This window comes from Kogia breviceps, chromosome 16 (assembly GCF_026419965.1).
Source record: "Kogia breviceps isolate mKogBre1 chromosome 16, mKogBre1 haplotype 1, whole genome shotgun sequence".
NCBI lineage: Eukaryota > Metazoa > Chordata > Mammalia > Artiodactyla > Physeteridae > Kogia > Kogia breviceps.
Genome location: NC_081325.1, coordinates 52024166 through 52049304, shown reverse-complemented (window position 1 = coordinate 52049304; position 25139 = coordinate 52024166). Strand labels below are relative to the sequence as shown.

At 39.4% G+C, this 25139-nt stretch overlaps 1 protein-coding gene across 1 annotated transcript in view; it reads right to left on the bottom strand.

The window, feature by feature from the left end:
* Nucleotides 1–25139, bottom strand: part of LOC131743168 (sciellin-like) — a 266862-nt gene that overhangs the window by 32322 nt on the left and 209401 nt on the right. The window contains exons 7-9 of the mRNA XM_067016443.1: nucleotides 19238–19276; nucleotides 18210–18290; nucleotides 8635–8700 (exon numbers count right to left, since the gene is read on the bottom strand). Coding sequence (XP_066872544.1) covers nucleotides 8635–8700; nucleotides 18210–18290; nucleotides 19238–19276 — 186 coding nt within the window. The remainder of the gene's footprint in view (nucleotides 1–8634; nucleotides 8701–18209; nucleotides 18291–19237; nucleotides 19277–25139) is intronic.

The window sequence follows — 25139 nt, the reverse complement described above, 5'->3', positions numbered from 1 at the left end:
ATGAACAGAATACCCATACTGAAAGGTGGGTTCTGAAATCAGAAGCAACTTTAATATCAACTTCCTAGAAATGCTGTGTCTATATTTTATTGTGATTTGACTGAGCATCTCTCATGAATGGCATCTATCATCCATGCCACTGGCTCAAGCCCTGGCAAATGTTATCACTCTTTTGAAAGACTCGAAGATGAGAAAAAGTTTAAGAACTTGAAAAATGAAGACACACACTAGTGCTTGCTGACAAACTGCTTTGTGTCAGACATTCTGATAAATCTTAAAATGAAAAAAGTGGGAAAGGAAAAACTTTCATCGGCTCTGACCTTCTAAATTTCTGTACTGATGACATGTATATTTTCTTTTATACATATTTCAGAATCTTTAGTTCACAGAGCTCAAATTACATAAAAGCAAAGCATTAACTCTTAAAATAGAAGCAATCTTCTGAAAAGGTACCTAAGCTTATCACAAATTACAAATATCTACCCATAATGTCTTACACAAGACATTTGAATTTGTAATTACTGGATTTACTGTTATCACTAAACGTAACTGATGATGGATGAGTGCAGAGAATGCCTCTTAGATAGGAATCCCATAGTTCTACACACACGAATAGACGCAAGCATGTGTGAGCTTGCATGCGCACACACGCTCAGAGCCCATGCTCTCTGGCATTAGAATCTTTGCTCCTCCTCTCCTTTCTGCTTGGAATGGCTCCATCCCCACCTCGCCTCTGCACCTGGCTTACTCTTATTTCATTCTTTAAGGTTTACCTCTGGCATGTCCTCTTTTGACCCCACTGTACCCCCAATACATCCTCTATTGCCTCCCTCTCCATGCTCCATATTCGGTGGTTATGTCAACCTCAGTGTTTATCACCCCCCAGGACCCGCTCTCAGTCAGGGCCTGCCTTCATGTGTGGCACTCCTGTCTCAAAATGACTCCCTGACAGACTTTGAGTTTCTTGAAATAGGGTCTGGATCTTACTCATTTTTGTATTCCTGGCCTCTAGCAAAGTCCTTTTCTAGCACATAGTCAGAGCTCAACAAATGTTTTGGAAAGAGAGAGAAAGAGGATGTTTAAACAGTCATCATATCTTAAACACAGAGAATAAAGCCTAATGACAAAGAGACAATAACGGGTGGAGGGAAGCTCCTTATCTTGTAAATACTAAGATGTATTGGGTTTCCCTGGTGGCGCAGTGGTTAAGAATCCACCTGCCAATGCAGGGGACATGGGTTTGAGCCCTGGTCCGGGAAGATCCCACATGCCGCGGAACAACTAAGCCTGTGCAACACAACTACTGGAGGCCATGCACGTAGAGCCCGTGCTCTGCAACAGGAGAAGCCACCGCAATGAGACGCCGGCGCACCGCAACGAAGAGTAGCCCCCACTCACCACAACTAGAGAAAGCCCGCGTGCAACAACGAAGACCCAACACAGCCAAAAATAAATAGATTTTTTAAAAAGAACCTATTAAGATGTATTAAAATTAATCAATCAATATGTACTTATTGATAAATTACTATGGGTAAATTTATTGATGAGTCATAGGGTTATAAGATGATGCCATCTAGTTGATGAGTATGCCCCCAGAAAGTAATGTTTCAAGGTAATGCACAATTAATTGCCAAGTGAGGGTTGCAGACAATAAACTAACTTTCTGAGTTCAAAGGATTAAAAACAACCTTTTGGCCTGAGAAAGCTGTGTGGAGGAATTAAGATTCAGACCAGACTCTGAAGGATGGGCTGGTTTTGGATGGTAGAATGCGCCCACCTCTTCTACGTTCACCCTGCCTACCTCTCATCACACCTCACCTTAACCACGTAATTGCACTAGTTATTTTCCACTTTCTCCTCTACCATTGGATGTGTAGAAGCATCATACTTCAACTTTCATTTTCTTCTCATTTAGTATTTTCTCCAGAGGTAAACTCTCTTTGAATATACTACATTTAAAATCTTTGGAATCATTCCCAAATCTGGATCTCAGGCACCAACCTCTCACCTCTCCCTTTGTTCACTGCATGGAAATTAACCTCCACAAATACATCCTTTCAGTATCCCAGACCACTTGCTCAAACCAACGCACAGCCAGCTTCTTACGACCAATTGTGTACTCCCAATTCTGGTTCCATTTCTTCCTACCTCGGTTGGTGGCATCATTATGCTTAAAATCACCCTGGGCTTGAAAACCTGGCATTGTGTAACTCCTCTGCTCCCCGCAAATCCCACACCTCTTTCAGGATCTTTCCCCTGAATCCTCTGTTAGAAGCTCTCCCTACCACATCAGAGCTCCCAGAAAATGTTGATGCTTTTCTCATGATTACATAGCTGATCTTGTGTCATGGTTACCTGTGCATCCATATTATCAACTTTTGGAGCTATAAAATCCTCCAAGCTGCTGCTGCCCTTCAGAGTTCTCTGACCTAGGAACTGCCCACCATGCTGCTGAGCTTTGACACCTAGACATGTAGGTTCCCTCTGTGATCCTCCTCTCTCTCAGGAATTCCCTTGCTCTCCTCCCCTTTTGGGTTATGGCCCCTGTGCTCTTATCTTTGGAAGGTTTCATGCTGCGAATGACTCCTTCTCCATGCAAATCTGTCAAAGCACTTAGTTTGCTACTGCCTACCCCCCAGTGGTCATATATTTTTCTTTGATCAGCACCGTGAAGTCCCTGGAATTCACTACAATGACTATTGAATAAGGGGAGTAAGGGAGACAGTTTTGGTGTTTTAAGTGTGGATGACGGAATGTTTATTTTGTTTTGACACAAGAAAATAATTTTATTTTAAAAGGTAGCATATAATACCTCCCAAAGAGTGGATATGTCATTGTGTATGGTTGTGAGGATGAGATTCTCTGAGGATAGCCTGGGACAGCAAAAGACAACTAAACTACCAGGCATAAGTAATTAATAAGAATTTAGGGGGTGGGGGTTAGAGGGGAGAGAAGAAGAAAGGAAGGTGAAAAAGAGAAAAATAGGTGGAAGAAAGAAGAAGGGGGGCTGCTGAGCAAAACGGCAACAGGGTCAGGCTTGTAGAGAAATGTCAACCAATGAGAAATGGTCAATTACAGGAGTGGCCAAAGAACTTACAAACAGGAATTTTTAAAACTACATTTTACATCTTTTGGTCTGGGCTTTTACAATGCATTGCTACTCCCATCATCCCACATCTTTATTTAAATGTTAATGCAAATGGTATTTGGACAAATCAAGGAAAAGAAGCTGCCATCCTCAATGTCTGAGTTAATGTGGAGAAGAGAGAACAGAACAGAGATCAGTCAGAAGTGCCAATTTGAAGAGAGATCAGATCAAAACATGGCGCCAAGAACATAGTGCCCTGGGTGGGGGAGAAGACAGCATACCAGGCAGAGGAAACCTTATATGCTAAGGGTCTGTAGAAGGTGGGAGTATAGCACATTTTACACAGATTAAGTGACTGGAACAGAGGGCAAGGGGGAATGATGAGGGATGGAAGGGAAGTAAGGACAGGCAGTTAATGCTAAGGATTTGGGTCTTTCTTCTAAGAACAGTGAAGAGTCATATTTTTATTTAGGAGGGTGATATGTTCCAATTATCCTTCTAAAAATATCAGTCTGGCAACTGTGTAGGCAAGAGATTAGGGGAGTGGATATCAGCGTGAATAAAGGGAGACTATTTAGGTAGCTATTGTTGTAATTCAGGGGAGATATGATGATATAAATAGAGACAGGTATGTAGATTCAAGAGGCATTTGGGAAGTAAATTGACAGGATTTGCTGATGGATTGGATATTGGTGGTTAAGGAAAGAAAGGTATAAAAAAGACTTCAAGATTTCAAGGACATCAATTGACTGGAGGATAGTGTTATTGAGATAGAGGGCGAGGTTAGTGAAGAGAATTATGAATTTCATTTTGAACCCGTTGAGTCTGCAATAGTTTTGGGATATTTAACTGAAGGTGTCAAGTAGGCAGTTGACTAACCAAAGGTAACTCAGAGACAAGGTGTGGAGTGGATATAAACGAAGGAGTCAGGAGCATACAAGTGGCCGCTGAAGCCATGGGCATGGATGACTTGTCAAAAGGCAGAGCACTGAACAAGAAGAGAAGAGGGATATTAAGTCTTTAGGAACATCAACATTTAAGGGCTTGGTAGAGGATGGTGAGGTAGCAAAGGCAGCTGAGATAAAATGGCTAGAGAAATATAGGCACACCTCAGAGATATTGTGGGTTCAATTCCAGATCACTTCAATAAAGTGAATATAGCAGTAAAGCAAGTCACAACTAGTTTTTTGATTTCCCAACACATATCAAAGGTATGTTTACACTACACTGTAGTCTATTAAGTGTGCAATAGCATTATGTCTAAAAAAATGATGTACACACCTTAATTTAAAATATCGTATTGCTTAAATATGCTAACCATCATCTGAGCCTTCAGCATGTCACAATCTCTTTGTAACAGCAACATCAAAGATCACTGATCATGGATCACCATAATAAATACAGTAATAACAAAAAAGTTTGAAATATTGTGAGAATTATCAAAATGTGACACAGAGACATGAAGTGAGCAAATGCTTTTGGAAAAGCGGCACTAATGCACAGCGTCCCCACAAAACTTCAATTTGTAAAAAACACAGTATCTGCAAAGCACAATAAAGCAAAGTGAAATTAAACAATGTATGCCTATAAACAACAACAACAAACAACAGCAACAAAAAACCCAGGAGTGTGCTTGGGTTGGTGGGAGGAGGATGGTTTCAAAAGACAATCAGAGACAAGATTTTTAAAGGCATGAATAGCCAGTGGCACCTTTTGAAAGGTCAGTTAGTCATAGGGACGGATATGTTAACAAGAACGTATCAGCAAGGTCATCAGTGACCTTGAGAAGAGTTGTTTCCATGAACTAATGGTAGGAACCAGAAAATGAAGGTGGCTAGTGTCATCAACTCTTCCGAGAAATTTGGCTGTGATTGAGAGACAGGGTGCCAGTTAAACAGATTTATAAGATTAGGCTATTAATTTTTAGAGGCTGATTTTTTAAGATGAAAGGGATTTGAACATGGAAGAGGGGGGGAAACAGTGAATTAGGGGTTTATCATATAGGGGGTTATCATAGCATATGATCATATAGGTAGGAGAGACAGATCAATGTAGTGAGGAACAAAAATTATAACACTAAAGATTGATTCAGTCCTGATTAAAATGAAAAGAAATTACAGGATCTGATGGCATTTGAAAAGAAGATTTCAGAGGAAATAATCTTATTGACACAGCTTGGTCATTCAAAACACTAAGTTGATGGTTTCCCTTCTCAATAAGAGAAGGAAAAGACGATCAGAGAACATTTACATCCAATGACCAAGGAGCATGAAATCAGCTAGAAAAAGTTTTATTTAAGCTCAGAACTTTACCTGCTATGTCTTACTACCATGAATTACAACTTCTCTCTTTAATCTTGTTTTATCAAAAAGGGAGCAAGAGGCTTTCAAAGATATTTGACTTTTAACTCCAAAATTTTGTTTGATCTCCCAGATCTTAACCTTCTTATTGCAAGACTAATGTATTTCATACATAAAATGATTCTTGTTTTAAGAAATTGCTTTTTTTGGGGGGGATGGGATAAATTGGGAGATTGGGATTGACATATATACACTAATATGTATAAAATAGATAACTAATTAAAATAATCCAATTTAAAAATGTGAAAAAAAATCTTAACCACAATTATTTTCATTTTTATAAATCCCTCTATCTTTTGTCCCAAGCTTCCATATTTTTATAAGGGGGAACAAAGTTCGGGAAAATGACCCATTCCTGTAATGATTGGGAATGGGTGTGTAGGAGAAAATGAAATCTCTGGGAAAGATTAGGTGATGGAAAAAATGAAGGTTCACAAAATGAAGAACAGAAATGAGAGTGAGAGTGTTGGTATTAAGGGGAAGTTCTTTTGCATAAGATAGGAGGGGAGAGGAAGGGAGAAGCGACCAGTGAATAAGCAAAGGTTGAAGGGAAATAAGCTTAGCATTGAGCTGTTGGTGAGTATTAAAAATCGTAGTCCTCCATTATTATCTGGTTTTGACCTATTTTCATTTTCTTTTTGTTCTTCTGGGGACAAAGATCTCTTTTTGAAGACTGTGCTTCCTTTCGTCATTTAATAATTGCTTCTATTTTTCAGCTTTTACTAAAAAGGCTATTTCTCAGCCCTGAGAATGCACTGACGTTAAAGGTGAGAAACAGAAATTGTACTTTGAGCTCTTCCAAAGAAAAGCACTTTAGAAATCAAAGGCATTGCTATACTGTTATTATTCTCTCCTTCCCCTGAAAGCTTGGCATGACATTAGCTCTGATCCTTGAAGAGAAGTCTTTCAGTTTAGCCATTATATTAATAATCTGTGACTCTAAAAAAGGAATGGATATCTAAATTCACCAACCTTATCCAATAATCTTCCCTCTCCCTTAGTTCCGGTGCTAGGGATCTGATCCAAGAATCAGAAATAGGAGCATTGTAACTTATTTTATCTTCCATGTAAATCACATCCAGCTATGAATAAATCGGAAGGGCATATAGCCAAGCACTATCAGTTCTGTGCAAACAGAGATCCACAGCTGAATGGGCATTGAACACATGAGATGTTAGCTCATGAATAATCCTTTTGTATCTTTACACAGTTATATAAACAGTTGCTTATTATGATGATGATTTACATTAATAATGGAATAATAAATAGAAGATAAAAATAACAAGTTATTTTGGAAATAAGTGATAAATATTTCTAAGTGTCAGTTACTGTCTATCAAGAAAAAACTGGATGGATCTTAAAGTATTATCTTACAATAGTAACTAGCAAAACCCGTAGTTAATATTTTCCCACTTAGGTAACTCCATGAAAGGTATCATTCATGGAGAAATAGCTAAACACAGCCTGAGGAGAAAGGAGGTTTTAAACTAGAAATATAATCCATATTTGGCAATTCATATAATTGTAAATCACCCATAGATGAACAGGTTTTAAAAGAAAATATTTTAAAAGGTGACCGTAATTCCAAGTTGTGATTGTTCAACATGTTTAATAATTTTATATATATGCTATACACATATAATAAATACATATGTACACACACACATGCAAATGCAGCCAGAAGTATGAACAAGACAACTTGAGCTCTTTGTGTCTATGAGTCAACTAAAATTTATTTATGTCCGTACAGATTCAACTTAAATTATAAGACATTTATTTCCAAATATTCCTATTATTTGGAATATTCCTATTCCAAATATTCCTATTATTTGGAAATAAAAGAGACATTAAAAGCCTGTGCAACAGATGAAAACTTCTGGAAATAAAACAATCTCGTATGAAACAAGCACACTGTTTCATAACTCTTTTCCAATTGTTGAACTGGGACAATAAAGCCCATTTAAACTTGGAAATATTTGGTGAAGACACTCTAGGGGTTGATGAAATAAAAACAATTTTGGATACCCTAAAGCAAAACCAGCTTGGAGACCTATTTTCCTTCGAGTGTTAGTGATGATATAGATTATGGGAGTCCTACACTTGTGTCTACTTCTTTGAAGGCTCAAATGCAGGCTCCATGTTTTGTTCACTGATATCTCCCAAGATCCTAGAACGATATCTGGCATACAGTAATCACTTATTAAATATTTATTAAGTTAAATAGTTGTTGACATTCCCAGCATGGAAATTGTAGAACAAGGTGTCCTCCTCATGCTCTGTAATTTTACCTGTAACTATTGCTCTCAACAACAACAAAACAGTTTAAAAAAGCAAAACAAAACAAAAACAAACAAAAATCCCCCACTCATCTGTCACAAAGTTTACGAAGAACTTGCCATACCTATTCCCATCCAGACATCTGGGCTCATCATAGCCAAAAATCGCTGTGCACCAGAAGCCCACACTGGAGTGACACCACCTAGTGTTTGCCTCTGTTCTCTCCTCTGCTACCTTTATGGATTGAATTATGTCCTCTCCAAATTCATGTGTTGGAGTCCTAACCCTCAGTGCCTCAGAATGTGACCTAATTTGGAAATAGGGTCATTGCAGACGTAAGTAGTTAAGTTAGGATGAGATCATACCAGAGGTGGTTGGGCCCCATATCCGATATGACTGGTGTCATTGTAAGAAAGGGAAATTTGGACACAGACACGCACACAGGGAGAACACCACATAAAGAAGAAGGCAGAGATTGGGATGGTGCTTATACAAACTAGGGAACGCCAAAGATTGCTGGGAAGACACCGGAAGCCAGGAGAAAGGGTGGAACAGATCCCCTCTCTAAACCCTCAGAAGGAACCCTGCTGACACCTTGATCTTGGACTTCTAGCCTCCAGAACTGTAAGACAATAAATTTCTTTTAAGCTACCCACTTTATGGTACTTTGTTACAGCAACCCTTAGCAAACTAAAAATAGAGGCACTTACTCCTCAAAGCTTGTCAGATTTCCTACCAGGGGCACTTGTATCCTGACCTCACTTTCACTGGGCACTGTCTTATTCAGTGCTCCGAGTTCATAAAGTTGCCTCCAGTTTATTCCAAAGCATCCACAATTATCCGTTGTCAATATCTAACATATTCTTCCATCATATTACATCTCAATTACCTCTGACACCTTTCCCTTACCTTCTGCTCGCTCCTGTGCTTGGGGCGGCCTTATAACCTGGAGGGGGCGGTGGAAACCAGGACTGTCTGTTAAGAAATGACATCAGTTATAAACATGGTGCTTTAAAGGCTTGACCCCACCCACATGTCTACCAGGAAAAGCTGAAAATAAATTGACAGTTAAAAAGGCAATAAGATGACTTTCCTACAAGGTCTTGGAAATAAAATGAAAACTATTTACTTCCTGTCATAGTAAGTAACTGTCTATATTCCAGGCTATTTGCTCCCCCAAGTAAACCCCTTTTCCTGGGGGAGGGGCTTCAAGATGGTGGAAGAGGAAGACCGTAGATCACCTTCCTTCCCGCAAATACATCAGAAATACATCTACACGTAGAACAACTCCTACAGAACACCTACTGAACGCTGGCAGAAGACCTCAGACCTCCCAAAAGGCAAGAAACTCCCCATGTACTTGGGTCGGGCAGAAGAAAAAACAGAGACAAAAGAATAGGGACGGGAGCTGCACCAGTGGGAGGGAACCGTGAAGGAGGAAAGGTTTCCACACACTAGGAAGGCCCTTCACAGGCGGACACTGTGGGTGGCAGAGGGGGAAGCTTTGCAGCCACGGAGGAGAGCCCAGCAACAGGGTGCGGAGGGCAAAGCGGAGAGATTCCCGCAGAGGATCGGTGCCGACGGCCAGCACTCACCAGCCCGAGAGGCTTGTCTGCTCACCCGCCGGAGCGGGCGGGGGCTGGGAGCTGAGGCTCGGGCTTCGGTCGGAAGCCGGGAGAGGACTGGGGTTGGCGGCGTGAACACAGCCTGAAGGGGTTAGTGCACCACGGCTGGCCAGGAGGGAGTTCAGGAGAAGTCTGGAGCTGCCGAAGAGGCAAGAGACTTTTTCTTTCCTCTTTGCTTCCTGGGGCGCAAGGAGAGGGGATTAAGAGCACTGCTTAAAGGAGCTCCAGAGATGGGTGCAAGCCGCGGCTATCAGCACGGACACCAGAGACGGGTATGAGATGCTAAGGCTGCTGCTGCCGCCACCAAGAAGCCTGTGTGCAAGCACAGGTCACTCTCCACACCTCCCCTCCCGGGATCCAGTGCAGCCCGCCACTGCCAGGGTCCCGTGATCCAGGGACAACTTCCCGGGAGAACGCACGGTGCGCCTCAGGCTGGTGCAGCGTCACGCTGGCCTCTGTCACCGCAGGCTCGCCCCGCCTCCGTACCCCTCCCTCCCCATGGCCTGAGTGAGCCAGAGCCCCCTAATCAGATGCTACTTTAACCTCATCCTCTCTGAGTAGGGAACAGGCACCCTCAGGTGACCTACACTTAGGGGCGGGCCGAAATCCAAAGCTGAACCCCAGAAGCTGTACAAACAAAGAGAAAGGGAGTACCTCCCAGCAGCCTCAGGAGCAGCGGATTAAATCTCCACAATCAACATGATGTACCTGCATCTGTGGAATACCTGAATAGACAACAAATCATCCCAAATTGAGGAGGTGGACTTTGGGAACAATGATATATATATATATTTTTTCCCTTTTTCTCTTTTTCCATGTGGATGACAGGGTCTTGGTGCTCCGACTGCACATCAGGGCTGTGCCTCTGAGATGGGAGAGCCAACTTCAGTACACTGGTCCACCAGAGACACCCCACCCCAGCTCCATGTAATATCAAAAAGCGAAAATCTCCCAGAGATCTCCATCTCAACGCCAAGACCCAGCTCCACTCAACGATCAGCAAGTTCCAGTGCTGGACACCCTATGCCAAACAGCTAGCAACACAGGAACACAACCCCACCCATTAGCAGAGAGGCTGCCTAAAATCATAATAAGGTCACAGACACCCCAAAACACAACACCAGATGCGGACCTGCCCACCAGAAAGACAAGATCCAGCCTCATCCACCAGAACACAGGCACTAGTCCCCTCCACCAGGACACCTACACAAACCACTGAAACAACCTTAGCCATTGGGGATAGACACCAACAACAACGGAAACTACGAACATGCAGCCTGCAAAAAGGAGACCCCAAACAGTAAGTTAAGCAAAATGAGAAGACAGAGAAGCACACAGCAGATGAAGGAGTAAGGTAAAAACCCACCAGACCAAACAAATGAAGAGGAAATAGGCAGTCCACCTGAAAAATAATTCAGAATAATGATAGTAAAGATGATCCAAAATCTTGGAAATAGAATGGAGAAAATACAAGAAACGTTTAACAAGGACCTAGAAGAACCAAAGAGCAAGCAAACAATGAGGAACAACATAATAAATGAAATTTAAAATTCTCTAGAAGGAATCAATAGCAGAATAACTGAGGCAGAAGAACAGATAAGTGACCTGGAAGATAAAATAGTGGAAATAACTACTGCAGAGCAGAATAAAGAAAAAAGAAAGAAAAGAATTGAGGACAGTCTCAGAGACCCTTGGGACAACATTAAATGCAGCAACATTAGAATTATAGGGGTCCCAGAAGAAGAAGAGAAAAAGAAAGGGACTGAGAAAATATTTGAAGAGATTATAGTTGAAAATTTCCTTAAGATTGGAAAGGAAAGAGTTAGTCAAATCCAGGAAGCACAGAGAATCCCATACAGGATAAATCCAAGGAGAAACATGCCAAGACACATATTAATCAAATTATCAAAAATTAAGTACAAAGAAAAAATATTAAAAGCAGCAAGGGAAAAGCAACAAATAACATACAAGAGAATCCCCATAAGGTTAACAGCTGATCTTTCAGTAGAAAATCTGCAAGCCAGAAGGGAGTGGCAGGACATATTTAAAGTGATGAAAGGGAAAAACCAAGTTTACCCTACACAGCAAGGATCTCATTCAGATTCGACAGAGAAATTAAAACCTTTACAGACAAGCAAAAGCTAACAGAATTCAGCACCACCAAACCACCTTTACAACAAATAGTAAAGGAACTTCTCTAGGCAGGAAACACAAGAGAAGGAAAATTTTTACCTATAATAAAAACCAAAAACAATTAAGAAAATGGTAAGAGGAACATACATATCGATATTACCTTAAATGTAAATGGTTTAAATGCTCCAACCAAAAGACATAGACTGGCTGAATGGATACAAAAACAAGACTGGTATATATGCTGTCTACAAGAGACCCACTTCAAACGTAGGGACTCATACAGACTGGAAGTGAGGGGATGGAAAAAGATATTTCATGCAAATGGAAATCAAAAGAAAGCTGGAGTAGCAATTCTCATATCAGACAAAATAGACTTTAAAATAAAGACTATTACAAGAGACAAAGAAGGACACTACATAATGATCAAGGGATCTATCCAAGAAGAAGATATAACAGTTGTAAATATTTATGCACCCAACATAGGAGCACCTCAACACATAAGGCAAATGCTAACAGCCAAAAAAGGAAAAATCAACAGTAACACAATCATAGTAGGGGACTTAACACCACACTTTCACCAATGGACAGATCATCCAAGATGAAAATAAATAAGGAAACACAAGCTTTAAATGATACATTAAACAAGATGTAGTTAATTGTTATTTATAGGACATTCCATCCAAACACAACAGAATACAATTTCTTCTCAAGTGCTCATGGAACATTCTCTAGGATAGATCATATCTTGGGTCACAAATCAAGTCTTGGTAAATTTAAGAAAATTGAAATCGTATCAATTATCTTTTCCGACCACAATGCTATGAGACTAGATATCAATTACAGGAACAAATCTGTAAAAAATACAAACATACGGAGGCTAAACAATACACTACTAAATAACCAAGAGATCACCGAATAAATCAAAGAGGATATCAAAAAATACCTAGAAACATATGACAGTGAAAACACAGCCACCCAAAACCTATGGGATGCAGCAGAAGCAGTTCTAAGAAGGAAGTTTATAGCAATACAATCCTACCTTAAGAAACATGGAAACATCTCAAATAAACAACCTAACCTTATACCTAAAGCAATTAGAGAAAGAAGAGAAAAAAAACCCCAAAGTTAGAAGAAGGAAGGAAATCATAAAGATCAGATGGGAAATAAATGAAAAAGAAATGAAGGAAAGAGTAGCAAAGATCAATAAAACTAAAAGCTGGTTCTCTGAGAAGATAAACAAAGTTGATAACCTATTAGCCACACTCATCAAGAAAAAAAGGGAGAAGACTCAAATCAACAGAATGAGAAATGAAAATAGAGAAGTAACAACTGACACTGTAGAAATACAAAGGGTCATGAGAGATTACTACAAGCAACTTTATGCCAATAAAATGGACAACCTGGAAGAAATGGACACATTCTTAGAAAAGCACAACCTTCCAAGACTGAACCAGGAAGAAATAGAATATATAAAAAGACCAGTCACAAGCACTGAAATTGAAACTGTGATTAAAAATCTTCCAACAAACAAAAGCCCAGAACCAGATGGCTTCACAAGAGAATTCTGTCAAACATTTACAGAAGAGTTAACACCTGTCCTTCTCAAACTCTTCCAAAGTATAGCAGAGGGAGGAACACTCCCAAGCTCATTCTACGAGGACACCATCACCCTGATACCAAAACAACACAAAGATGTCACAAAGAAAGAAAACTACAGGTCAGTATCACTGAGGAACATAGATGCAAAAATCCTCAACGAAATACTAGCAAACAGAATGCAACAGCACATTAAAAGGATCATACACCATGATCAAGTGGGGTTTATCCCAGGATTGCAAGGATTTTTCAATACATGCAAATCAATCAGTGTGATACACCATATTAATAAATTGAAGAATAAAAACCATATGGTCATCTCAATAGAGGCAGAAAAAGCTTTTGACAAAATTCAACTCCCGTTTATGATACTCCAGAAAGTAGGCATGGAGGGAACTTAACTCAACATAATAAAGGTCATATATGACAAACTCACAGCCAATACCTCCTCAATGGTGAAAAACTGAAACCATTTCCACTAAGATCAGGGACAAGACAAGGTTGCCCACTCTCACCACTATTATTCAACATAGTTTTGGAAGTTTTAGCCACAGCAATCAGAGAAGAAAAAGAAATAAAAGGAATCCAAATCAGAAAAGAAGAAGTAAAGCAGTCACTGTTTGCAGATGACATGATACTATACATAGAGAATCTTAAAGATGCTACCAGAAAACTACTAGAGCTAATCAATGAATTTGGTAAAGTAGCAGGATACAAAATTAATGCACATAAATCTCTTGCATTCCTATAAACTAATGATGAAAAATCTGAAAGAGAAATTAAGGAAACACTCCCATTTACCCTCTCAACAAAAAGAATAAAATACCTAGGAATAAACCTACCTAAGCTGATAAAAGACCTGTATGCAGAAAACTATAAGACACTGATGTAAGAAATTAACGATGATACAAACAGATGGAGAAATATACCATGTTCCTGGACTGGAAGAATCAACATTGTGAAAATGACTATACTATGCAAAGCAATCTACAGATTCAATGCAATCCCTATCAAACTACCAGTGGCATTTTTCAGACCTAGAACAAACCTAGAACAAAAAATTTCACAATTTATATGGAAACACAAAAGACTCCGAATAGTCAAAGCAACCTTGAGAAAGAAAAATGGAGCTGGAAGAATCAGGCTCCCTGATTTCAGACTATACTATAAAGCTAGGGTAATCAAGACAGTATGGTACCAGCACAAAAACAGAAATATAAATCAATGGAACAGGATAGAAAGCCTGGAGATAAACCCACGCACATAGGGTCACCTAATTTTTGGTAAGGAGGCAAGAATATAGAATGGAGAAAAGACAGCCTCTTCAATAATTGGTTCTGGGAAAACTGGACAGCTACATGTAAAAGAATGCAATTAGAACACTCCCTAACACCATACACAAAAATAAACTCAAAATGGATTAAAGACCTAAATGTAAGTCCAGACACCATAAAACCCTTAGAGGAAAACATAGGCAGAACACTCTCTGACATAAATCACAGCAAGATCCTTTTTGACCCACCTCCTAGAGAAATGGAAATTAAAAGAAAAATAAACAAATGGTACCTAATGAAACTTAAAAGCTTTCGCACAGCAAAGGAAACCATAAACAAGACAAAAAAAGACAACCCTCAGAATGGGAGAAAATATTTGCTAATGAAAAAACTGACAAAGGATTAATCTCCAAAATTTACAAACAGCTCATGCAACTCAACATCAAAAAAACAAACAACCAGGCTTCCCTGGTGGTGCAGTGGTTGAGAGTCCGCCTGTCGATGCAGGAGACACAGGTTCGTGCCCTGGTCCGGGAGGATCCCACATGCCACGGAGCGGCTGGGCCTGTGGTATTGGCCACTGGGCCTGTGCATCCAGAGCCTGTGCTCCGCAATGAGAGAGGCCACAGCAGTGAGAGACCCACATACCGCAAAACAAAAAACAAACAAACAAAAAAAAACAAAAAGAAAAGAAACAACTCAAACCAAAAATGGGCAGAAGACATAAATAGACATTTCTCCAAAGAAGCTATACAGATTGCCAGCAAACACATGAAAGAATGCTCAACATCATTAATCATTAGAGAAATGCAAATCAAAACTACAATGAGATATCATCTCATACCAGTCAGAATGGCCATCATCAAAAAATGTACAAACAATACATGCTGGAGAGAGTGTGGAGAAAAGGGAACCCTCTTGCACTGTTAGTGGGAATGTAAATTGATACAGCCACTATGAGAACAGTATGGAGGTTCCTTAGAAAATTAAAAATAGAACTACCATATGACCCAGCAATCCCACTACTGGGCATATACCCTGAGAAAACCATAATTCAAAAAGAGTCATGTACCACAATGTTCATTGCAGCTCTATTTACAATAGGCAGGACATGGAAGCAACCTAAGTGTCCATCGACAGATGAATGGATAAAGAAGATGTGGCACATATATACAATGGAATATTATGCTGCCATAAAAAGAAACGAAATTGTGTTATTTGTAGTGAGGTGAATGGACCTAGAGTCAGTCATACAGAGTGCAGTAAGTCAGAAAGAGAATAACATATACTGTATGCTAACACATATATGTGGAATTTAAAAAATGGTCATGAAGAACCTATGGGCAGGACGGGAATAAAGACGCAGACCTACTACAGAATGGACTTGTGGACACGGGGAGGGGGAAGAGTAAGCTGGGACAAAGTGAGAGAGTGGCATGGACATGTATACACTACTCAGTGTAAAACCGATAGCTAGTGGGAAGCAGCCGCATAGCACAGGGAGATCAGCTTGGTGCTTTGTGTCCACCTAGAGGGGTGGGATAAGTATGGTGGGAGGGAGTGAGATGCAAGATGGTAGAGTTATGGGGATATATGTATACGTATAGCTGATTCACTTTGTTATAAAGCAGAAACAAACACACCATGGTAAAGCAATTATACTCCAAGAAAGATGTTAAAAAAAAGAAGTCTGAAGGAAATCTGGAAAATAATAACTTTTGTTGAATCTAGATGGTAAGCTCATGGTCGCTTATCATCAAAACACCTCTTTGTCTTTATTTTTCTGCATTTCTGAAACACTTCATAATAAAAATAACAACCATCTTATGCTCTACTCAAAATACTGTTTTAAAGAAAAACTGTATGATAGGAAACCCTGACAAGTAAGAATATTGAAAATATAAATGAACACCACAGCAATGCTAACCTAAATTTTATATAGATGCATATATATGTGTGTGTGTGTGTGTGTGTGTGTGTGTGTGTGTGTGTGTGTGTGTATACACACACACATATATATTCAATTAGAAAGGTGTCTTCACATTACCAGGACATAATTTTAATTGGTAGAGATAGTTAAGGACTCTGTCAAAAAGACTAAGTTAAGGATCAAAAATGAAGGTGTTCACAGGAGAGTAATATAGCCTAGAGAAGGAAAGTGAGGGATAAGGACGGATACTCCTTTAAATTCTTGAAGCTGATCTATTCTCTGAGGCATCACAGGACTGAACTAAGGTGGGATGGGAGTAAATCAGAGCAGATTTCAGCTCATTGCAATCCCTGAGAGCTAGTCAAGGTATATCACAAAAGTGAGAGTCGTATTGCTGGCTGCAGTGATCCTGAATTATGCCTAACCTGTCAGAGGAAAGATTCCTGCACTGGGTAGGAGATTGAACTAACTGACCTTAAATTTCCCTTCCAACCTTTCTTAACAGACAAAGAATCGGGGTGGGAGAGGATGTGAAATTTGGGTCTAAGAGAAAGGTAATCGTATTTTCTGAGACTGTAGATACGACCAAAATTCCGACTGCAGGAGAAAATAGAGAGAATCGGCCATTTCTCTCCAGGAGGACTATAGCAGCACCATGACTGTCGGACAGCCCATCAACAAACACTGATTAGCTACCCTATACCAGGCATAGTCCTAGGAGCAGGCAAAGAAAGTAAGAAAATTTCAAAAGCACTGAGGTTCACGAATGCTTGTTTTCCATTTGCATCATGATTCACCGGCACAGTGTCCTCTTCAACATGCAAAAATCACTTCCACCATCACATCTTGTCACATGGAGAATATTGCACCACCAAAGGTTTAGCTCCTCCTCCATGCCTACTAGATAAATGGAACTTAGCACAGGCAAAAATGGGAGGCCACGCAGGGGAAGCTGAAAGAGGAATGACCACAAGAACACAGACTGAGGCCTCAAGACATGGCCTTTGACTCTGTACTTAGAAGTAGCACAATGCATAGAGCAGAGAGGCATCCAGGATGCAGGCTGGTTTCAGGAGCATGGCGACACTTGGCCATACTGCAGTTATCACACACAGGGCAGGAATTCCTTGTAGTAGGACTCTGTTAAAATGTATTACCTGAAGTAGCTTGCCCCTTAATATCTGAGCTCTGTCATCAAAACATTACCTAGTCATTCAAGACCCTAAGACAGCATACTTGAAAAAGAGATCAGATTTGTGGTTACCAGAGGCAGGGGAAACAGGTGGATTGGAGGAAGGTGGGCAAAAGGTACAAACTTACCTTTTGGGTTTTTTTGCCCTTTAGACCAATTTATTTTATATCCATTTAAAATGTCATTCAACAAAGGACAATGGAGTTATAACATAAATAAGTTCTAGGAATGTGAAGTATAACATGGTGACTATAGTTAACACTCCTGTATGATATACAGGAAAGTTGTTTAAGAGAATAGATCCTAAGAGTTCTCATCAAAAGGAGAATTTTTTTCTTTTCTTTTTATTGACATAAGGATGTTATATGAGATGATAGGTGGATATCAATTAAACGTGTTGGGGTGATCACAATATATGTAAATCAAACCATCACACTGTATACCTTAAACATACACAGTGTTGTATGTCAGTTATTTCTCAATAAAATTGGGGGAAAAAAGCTGGCATATTTGAAAGGGAGATTGTGGGTAGTAGGGAAAGGACTGATGTTTGAGGACAGGAGTAGCCAGTAGGCACTGGATCCCTGGGAAGCGGAGGAGGGAATAATGAGGAAGGGCAAAGCAACTTCTGGACGCTGCCTGGGGGCCTTGGTGGATGATTTGGTTCAGAAATTAATAAAGAATAATCCTTTACGGAACTGCAGCAAGAGGTAGTATCAACGAGCCCATCATACCTCTTTTTCTTTACAGGAGTAGAAGCAGAGTTGGAAGCTGGGGTGTTGGTGGCATTTGCACTGAATAAACCTCCAGGTTGCCTGTTTCATCACAAGAACAAACAATGATCACATTCCTGAAACTTTTCCACTCTACCCCACCTTTGAAAGGTCTTATAATCTACTCATATTCCCACCTGCTCTGAATCCATCACAAAATATTTTACTTGAGCATGAAAGAGCAACAAGAGAAAAAGTTCTTCCTTAGTTTACCATTTTACAAATTGCCAGGCTATCATCCAAATAATTAAAACCAAAGGAATTGAATGAAGAAGTCATTCGTTATACGACATGGTGTGTCTGAAACCCAGACCATTCAATTCCAATGTTCTATGGATTCCTACATATATTTTTTGATCCTGTATAAGTTGTGACTAACAGAATCATATTGCAAGTTTTTGCATTAAAAGCATTAGTTTTTTTAAGAAAACATTTAAAAATCACACCATTTAAAATCTTTATTTAGCATTTATTAATATATGCAGGCCCTCAAAAAAAAATGGAAGTCACTCAGACCTTTTTCAACTACTGGAGGTGCAGTCCAGGGTGAAAATTACTTTATTTGTAAGTACAAATTTAAAAACCAACTAAGTTTTCAAAAATCTACCTAGTTTGGTAGCTTATAACCACTGTTAGTACAGGGAAAATGTATTTTGTCTACATGTGCAAGACGAAAGAGTTGCCATAGGAATAGGGAAAAAATTAAAAGGTTCTAGATTTTTTAAAAAGAAAAGAAAATAAAGAATGACTTAAGCTTTGGTGTTTGGTTAGAGGAGAAGTCCTTCTGTGTAAAAGTCCAGACAGAAAACACTTGAAATTTTGTGGAGCATTTCAATATTTCTACTATTCAACTCTGCGAAAGCTGTGGGGGCATGGCTGAACTACAATGAAACTTTGGTCTGAGGGCAGAATATCCTGATTTTTCTTGGACACATAGGGAGAAATACACTTTATTCTTAAAATGTAATGTCAGTTAGAAAAGTACATACATCTTTGTCTCTTCTGGTGACCGAAACGTGGACATGTTTCTGGTAAGAAAAAAAGAAGGCAAAGTTTGAGCAGCAACAAAGAATGAATTCTTGCATCAATTTGCAATTGTCCATGAAGTTTGAGTTATTATTATTAAAAGATAACATTATTTGTGAGAAAGAAAGCATCAGTATTTGAATAAAATTGAAAAGTTGATCTCATGATTTTTTTACCTTTTGTGTATTAGATTCCCAAAGAAATTTTTTTTCTTTAGAAAATTCATTATCTTTTAAGCCCCGTGATTTTGTTTCCTGGGTTCAGTAATTTTCTTTAACAATAGGAATGTAAAATTGACATTTACATGTATTTCATAATCTTGCCACCAGGATAACTTAAACAGAAACATAAATGTGGTAAGAATGATGGCCTGAAGCAATGAACTCTCTTGATTTTGAAGCCAGAAGTAAGATTTTATTTTTCTTTAACCATGAACAGGAGTAAAGTTTTTATGCCAGAATTATTTGTGTGGAAAAAAAAAATAGAGGATGAGAATTTACAGAAAGATATTAAGCAGGATTGAAGAATCCTACTTAATATCAAGTAAATAAGTAACGCTTAAAAAAATATTGTATTACTTGAGCCTTTCTCAAAGTTAGTAGATTCTGGTACCTATTGGTTAGTCAGTTATCCAGGGTATTGGCCTTATATGTTTTAGCAGCATCATTTCTGTCTGAGATCCGCTATAAAGAAGTAAGACAAAAGTCTGGATGAATATTTAGATTATTAAACTCCTTTCAGATCTTGTTCATGCTATAATCACTTCACAACAGAAACTTTCTCTGGTAAAAACAATTGCTTTTCAGTTGTTACATGTTAGAAAATTTTGCAATTACAAAAAAAGCTACTTACAACAAAATCTATTTATAAGGCTATTTTGATATAGTTTGCAACTTTTGAAGTTTATGTTTTTCAACTAGCCTTTCTGACTCATCTGAGCATTTAACTCATTAACTATTTCATATTCATTATTGTTTAATAATATATCTAGCCAATGACAGTACTTCCTATGTCGCTAAAAGGAATCAATGGCAGACTTGAGCAATTTTTTAAAAATGTTTTGTGGCATAGACAATGCTATATGCTTGTCAAACCCTTTATTTTCCTTCTGAGCACACAGGAAGACCATATTTCCCAATCTTCGTTACAATTAAATTGGGACCATATGATTGCATTCTAAACTAAAGAATGTGGGCAGAAAATTATTCATGACTCCCAAACCCATCATAAAACCTCTTGTGTGATCCTCCATGCTCTTTCTTCCCCTTCTGCTATGGCTTTGATGCCCATGGGTTGAAGATGGCAGCATTAAAACCTAGGAAAGAACCTGGGTCCCTGAGTCATTCCATGGAACAGGGTCGTCCCCTAACTTTCCAGCCAATCACTTTGGATTCTGAGGAAAGTGAGCAGTAATCTTCTATTGGGCTAACCGACCAAGATTTGGAGGTAGGAGAAGGAACCTGTTACAAGAGTTGCTCTATCCTGGCAAATTTGTTTACACTGACTAACACATTTTGTTAATAGGCCCTGCGGACCATCAGAGGTTTTAAACCCTCTAAACTCAGGTCTCCACAAGGAGGGTAGTTCTGGAAAGGGTGTGTTTGTCTGTCCTTTGGGTCATAAGACAAATTAGGAATCCTGTAGTCTGCATGCCAGTGGTGGGATCTCACAACTGCAACCCCTATTCTGTCCCTTCCCACCAGGAAGAACACTGGGTCTACTATAACGTTCTCTAAACTTTCACTTTTATCATCCACTTTAGTACAGGGCTTTATAAACTGTTCCTGGGACGAAGGACACTAACCTTGCCTTGTTCTAAAAAAAAAAAATCATGATAGAAAAATATGGCTTAATTGTCATAGCTTTAAAATGATTTCAATTCCTAGATGTCACTTTGACATGTGTAACTAAAACATTGGGTAAATAACCCTAATCGTTAAAATTCTACGAGTCAACCCCAAATAGTTTATGGTACGTAATGCCACAAACTGATAACTCTTGAATGTAAAAAGGAGGAAAGGTTGGACTCCTCCAGAGCTCCATATTCTCGATAGCCTGTTCACAATACAGGTATTAACTTGTACAGAATGAATCCAAGTATTAAAAACTCATGATGATCTCTCAGGTGACCATTAGGCCAAAGACTATAAGTAAATTCCCTGTACTAATTGCTACTGAGCCTCTGATGTGTTTATATTTAAAGAGCTCTGCAGTAAACCACTGTGAATACCATAAGATGTCAGGTAATCCTAAATCTTAAATTTTAAATGTTCTGTGGAAACTACTCAGCGTTTATAGCTGTCTGTGAGATCCTCATATAAGATAAAAATAATCATGGGAAATTGCTACTCTGGTATAGGGAAAATGACAATCTGTCTAAAGAAAACAGAGCGTTAATTTCAAACACCTTCAAGGTTTAAATAAAGGAGAGTTCTGAGGTTACAATTAAATGAAGTTAATCAAAATTCTACTGTGTTGGTCTATGTGGGCAATACTGCATGTAATAATAAAAATAGCTACCTACTACTCTTTGCCACTCATCTTATATAATTTCCTCTACTCTTCAGAACATCCCTACAAGGTAGGTATAATTATTTTCGCTTTATAGATGAAGAAATGGAGTCTCAGAGAAGGTGGGTGGCTTTCTCTTGGCCACACAGCCAGGAAGCAGTCTATCTCCAAAGTCTTCCCAGTAGGCCCCAATGTTGTACACCTGGTTCTGTAGTGTAATTGTTCCAACACTCATGATCAACATGTCTTTCTTCAGTTGTTATTTTTCACCTCCACTATCTCTTGCACTCCACTAGGGGAATCAGTGTATAAACAATATTGGAGAGAACTCTAAACCATCATTCCAATGCATTCATCAATTTGTTATTAATTAGGGAGATTAACTTTGTAATTCTCTGAGAAACTAATTTTCTGCCAAGTTGTGATATGAGATTAATAGGAGGCAGTCTTAGAGACAGGAAACACCTAAACAAATATTACTAGCAGCAGGATCCAACCAACCAAAGGAAAAGTAACACTTCCATAACCGAACACTAGAGGGCTCCTTAACCTAGGTTTTCCAAATTAGTCAAGAAACCACCTTCAGGGTTTGCGCCATAGTGTATGCATGTACACAATTATTTACTTATATTTCTTTAGAACACTTCATATTTTTACCAACAGATGTATATTTTTATTTTTATTTATTTATTTTTATTTATTTATTTATTTTTTTTTTTTGCAGTACGCGGGCCTCTCACTGTTGTGGCCTCTCCCGTTGCGAAGCACAGGCTCTGGACGCGCAGGCTCAGCGGCCATGGCTCACGGGCCCAGCCGCTTCGCGGCACGTGGGATCTTCCCAGACCGGGGCATGAACCCGTGTCCCCTGCATCGGCAGGCGGGCTCTCAACCACAGCGCCACCAGGGAAGCCCGATGTATATTTTTAAAGGGAGCTCTTCAAATGTAAAGTCAGTACTTTTCTCCTACTCATTTATTATATGCGTTAGTACTGAAATGGCACACATACTCACACACCTGATACATTTGATCATCTACCTACCCAAATTATTTCACCTCTTGCACTTGGAGTGGCCTGCATGACATGATAGGAGTCTGACTCCTGTTATGAGGACTTGCCTTTCTTTGCCGACTCCTGTGTTCTCTCCCCCACATCTGTTTCCACACTTACAGAGATGTAGCTCACTCTTGGGAGACAGACACTACCTGCGGAAGGAGCTGACCAGGATACTTCTTCCAAACATGGGCCGCTCAACCTCTCTGTAAATAAAGCAGGGAATCTCTGGCCTCATTTTCTAGTTTACAAAATGCAGGTTTGGGCTAGGTTGGTGGGTCTGAATATTGGCTGCACATCAGAATCACTTCCTAAGCTTTAAAAAATGTCCGAGTCCTACCTCAGACTAATTAAATTAGAATTTGGGGGATAAGCGCTGGTGGGACCAAGTTATCAAAAGAGTTAAAAAGCTCTCTACGTGGGCTTCCCTGGTGGCGCAGTGGTTGAGAGTCTGCCTGCCGATGCAGGGGACACGGGTTCGTGCCCCGGTCCGGGAAGATCCCACATGCCGCGGAGCGGCTGGTCCTGTGAGCCATGGCCGCTGAGCCTGCGCGTCCGGAGCCTCTGCTCCATAACGGGAAAGGCCCACAGCAGTGAAAGGCCCGCGTACCGCAAAAAAAAAAAAAAAAGCGCTCTCTAGGTAATTCTAATTTCTCCCTGAGGCTGAGAATGACTCAATTAGCTTGCCTGTGAGGCCTGGTCTAGTGTATCTTTAAGTTCCAAGGCTCTATCTTGACTGGCTGATAAAAGCTTTCATGACACACAGCCTACAAAGGCTTAGGTCTCCTACATATTTACCTTTCTTGAGACATAATTATCTCACTTGCAAATACATTCCTAGAAGTAGGGTTTCCCTTGTCAATTATCAGTGTAATAGGACAGCCTGCAAGGCCGAGGTGAATGGGAAGAGGTATTATGACTCCTCTCACAAATTGATTTTTGTCAAGGTTGTTAATTACAAAAGAGAAGTCACCTCCTTAGGGATACCAGGGCTGATTGTCTGCTATTCGGGAGATTGACTTAAAAAGCTATGAACAAGCTACTGTTGTTCCAAGACTGCTGGTTTTCAAGGCTACCATGGAGCTGGTAGGTGAATAGGAAGCTTTAAAATGTGGCAATTCTTGCCGTTCTTACTGACAGCCAACTCTTTTTCTTGAATAAACACTTAGCAAATTGTTTCAAGACTTTGGTTAATTTCCAGAGTTCTGAAAAAGTTGATTTTGACAGTTTTTTCCAGTGTTAATACTTTTCTGGAGGAGTGGATTTTTGGAGGTCCTTACTCTGCCATTTGGAAATGCTTCTCTCTTATTTGCAGAGTTCTTTATAAACTCTGGATACAAGTGTGGGTTTTTTAAATCAGATATATGATTTGCAAATATTTTCTCCTTGTCTTTGGTTTGATTTTTATCTCTTAACAGTATCTTTCAAAAAGTAGAGACTATTAATTTTGATGGATTTCAATAAATCAATTAAATTATTTTTTTTAAAAAGCTATGAAAAGTGCAGAAGTGCATGCATTTGCTGTATTAATTGGCACAGGCATGGTGTGAATATAGAATCTATTAGATGCTATAAGTTTCAGCATATGTGCTTCAATTGTAGCGGGTGGCATGTTTGTCTCCAAAAGCAGCACATCTTTAGCTACTGGGAGTGGCTTCAACTATAAATGGCCTCAGGTATTCACTATGTCTAGATTCCAAATAACATGTTAACTTTGTTCTTTACTTATGCCTAATAAGCACCTCTACCAAATATAAAGTTGAAATGTGACTTGTAGCATTTACACTTCAACTTGAATAGATATTCCTCAGTTTTCTATATAGGGATGAGCCCTTCTTTTCCCTCTGTCTAAGACTGAGCCAATAACAGGCTCAGCCAATGACTCATTCCACAGCCATATGGTGACTCCACTGCCGAAGGAGTAGTTTCATTTTCTAAAGTAAAGAGTTAATGTCTTTATCCTAGAGCAGATCAAAACTACTGTATTATTAAAATGCACAGTCTCTCCATAAGGTAATTATACTGAAACTGCTGTTTCTCTGCCTCTGGGATGGAAAGACCAAAGTTAGAACAAGAACTGGCTACTCACACACACAAAAAAACTATATTCTCCATTTAAAGTCGAACAGACCACATGCAGTGCCCACCCCACCTATATTCAAACCAGTTTCTTCAGAATTTTTCCTATTGATCTACTACTAGTAAGATTTTAGGAAAATGGCATATCAAGTCAAGATTTTGTGAGTTTTGAAGAAGAAGATAATTCAATCTTTATAGTCCTTCTGTCCCTGGAGATAAAATA